Source organism: Gavialis gangeticus, unplaced genomic scaffold (assembly GCF_001723915.1).
Source record: "Gavialis gangeticus isolate Ggan-Ray unplaced genomic scaffold, GavGan_comp1, whole genome shotgun sequence".
Classification (NCBI taxonomy): domain Eukaryota; kingdom Metazoa; phylum Chordata; order Crocodylia; family Gavialidae; genus Gavialis; species Gavialis gangeticus.
The window spans coordinates 49631680-49633848 of NW_017729025.1; the positions used below are offsets into that span (position 1 = coordinate 49631680).

Consider the following 2169-nt stretch of genomic DNA (forward strand, 5'->3'; position numbering starts at 1 on the left):
ACTTGAACACGTCCAGCCCCTCCAGAAGCTCTCCAACCCATTTGGAGAGCTTCAGATTGATTCAGATCTTTTAACTGGTCCCCTGACTCGATTCGGAGATTCGGCCGCCAAATCGGCCCAGATCTCCTCTGAATTGAATCAGCACCTGAAGTTTTGCATAGCCCTAGTACAAACCAGTTTTCAGTAGTAGATTGAGGGAGGTGGGGGAAGAACTTGGGGTGGCCTGAGTGCCTGGGGTTTATGCTTTTAATACAGGATGGAGGTTGTGGGGCTGAATCCTGAACTCTATTACCTTTTAAGAAAAGACCTGAGTGTTGCAGACAGAAGGAGACTGTTGTTGTCCTATGAAATGGGTCCTTTGACAGGGGAGAGAGAAGACAGGTTGGAAGGAAAGGATTTTGCTTGTCTGTTAACTACATTAAAGTGGGTTTTCACTGCAGAAAAAAGAATAGGAAAAGGTTGATTGGGCGAAGAGAGAAGAAAACCAGGCTCTGGAAAGATTTATAAAAGAAGGGAACTATAGTTAAGACTTGAGATGAAGATTCCTGGTTTCTTGTAGGCTGCTATAAAGAAAAGATTATCTTGCAGCCTATGCCTTTATATAGGCGAGTAGCAGCCACAGCATCTTTTCTGAAAGTATTGTGCTTGGAGGCTTGTTAGCTGCGGTCAAAAGTTAAAGTATCAAAAAGGCCCTGATACCAAGAATGTGGATACTGTGTTGAGGGAAAGCCTATAAATGCTTCTACATAGCCATTATTCTTTGTTCTGTTGAGAACTTCTGATGAAGGCTTTACCAGATGAGTCCTCTTCCTTGAGGCTTTAGGTCTTCAGAAGTTCTAGAAAAATGGGTTAAAGCAGCGTTACTGTGAAGATCTGTTCTTCTGGATGAGAAGAAAACAAAAGTGCATGTGGAAAACCGAATAAAATCATTTTACCTAGAAGTGGAGCCTCCATTTTATCTCTGCTTTCTTGCTTTTTCATATGTGGAGTTGTAATAATGATCTTTCACACAGGGCAGAGAAGATGTAGTCTCAAAGTTAAATTGACATTTTAATTCCCATAACTTGTTCCTTTTATTCTTTTTATTAATTTGCCCTAGAGAAGGGCATATCCCTACTTTATGTATGCATAAATGTTCAATGGCAGAGTTTTTAATATAACAAGGACCAAATTTAACTACATAAATTTAGCAAAGTTTTCATTTAGCGAAGTGAAAATTACACCCATGTGTTGCACTTTTTTTTTCAAACCAGCTGTGGGAGAACAAGCTGATGCAATCCAAGGCTGTAGATGGGTTTCATTCAGAAGAACAGCAGCTTTTGTTGCAGGTTCAGCAGCAACAGCAGCAGCAGCAACAGCAGCAGCAGCATCACCACCACCACCATCATCCTCAACCACAACCACAGCAGACACTGCAACAGCAATCCCAGCCACAGCAAGTCCTTATTCCTGCATCCCAGCAAGGTTGGACTGAATTACTAATGTGTCTGAAAGACTCTAGTTAAAACAGCTTTAATAGGGGAAACTAAATCTAGGGAAGGATAAAGTCTTTGAAAGTTACTTTTGTCTCTGTAGATGAAGTTTTCAGTATATTCCCTTTTCTTTCTTGTTTGCCAAGTCTCACATGGATATTTTTTCAAAGCAATGATTTTTGTCTTCTATTACGATGATGTAAATCCCAGTGGCATTTGCAATCCTACTATTACAAGCAAGCTGCCTAAACCATATTGTTCCAATTATCACTCAATCCTTTTTATCAGAAAAAAGCATTAAAATTGCATTGTTTTTTGCACAGAGCTGACCTAATCCAGCCCCGAACAATGTTGCTGTAATTGCATGAAGTCTTAGTTTTGCCTTTACGTCTTCAGAAACCTGGATATGTATTTAAGAATTTGTATTTAGAGAGTAGGTTTAGATTAGACATCCGCAAGAACTACTTCACAGTTAGGGCGGCTAGGAGCTGGAACCAACTTCCTAGGGAAGTGGTGCTGGCTCTTAATGTGGGGAGCATTAAGAAGAGGCTTGATGACTACCTGGCTGGACTCATTTGAGTCTAGTCTTTTCTCCCGCCCAGGCGGGGGGTCAGACCTGAAGATCTACAAGGTCCCTTCTGACCCTACTTCTATGATTCTGTGATAAGAAAAACAGCTTTTTCTCCAAAACTTAACC

The 2169-nt window shown here is 40.9% G+C and overlaps 1 protein-coding gene across 1 annotated transcript in view; it reads left to right on the forward strand.

The window, feature by feature from the left end:
• STON2 (stonin 2) overlaps nucleotides 1-2169 on the forward strand; it is a 204277-nt gene that overhangs the window by 162560 nt on the left and 39548 nt on the right. Inside the window, exon 10 of the mRNA XM_019519911.1 lies at nucleotides 1254-1464. Within this exon, the coding sequence (XP_019375456.1) occupies nucleotides 1254-1464 (211 nt within the window). The remainder of the gene's footprint in view (nucleotides 1-1253; nucleotides 1465-2169) is intronic.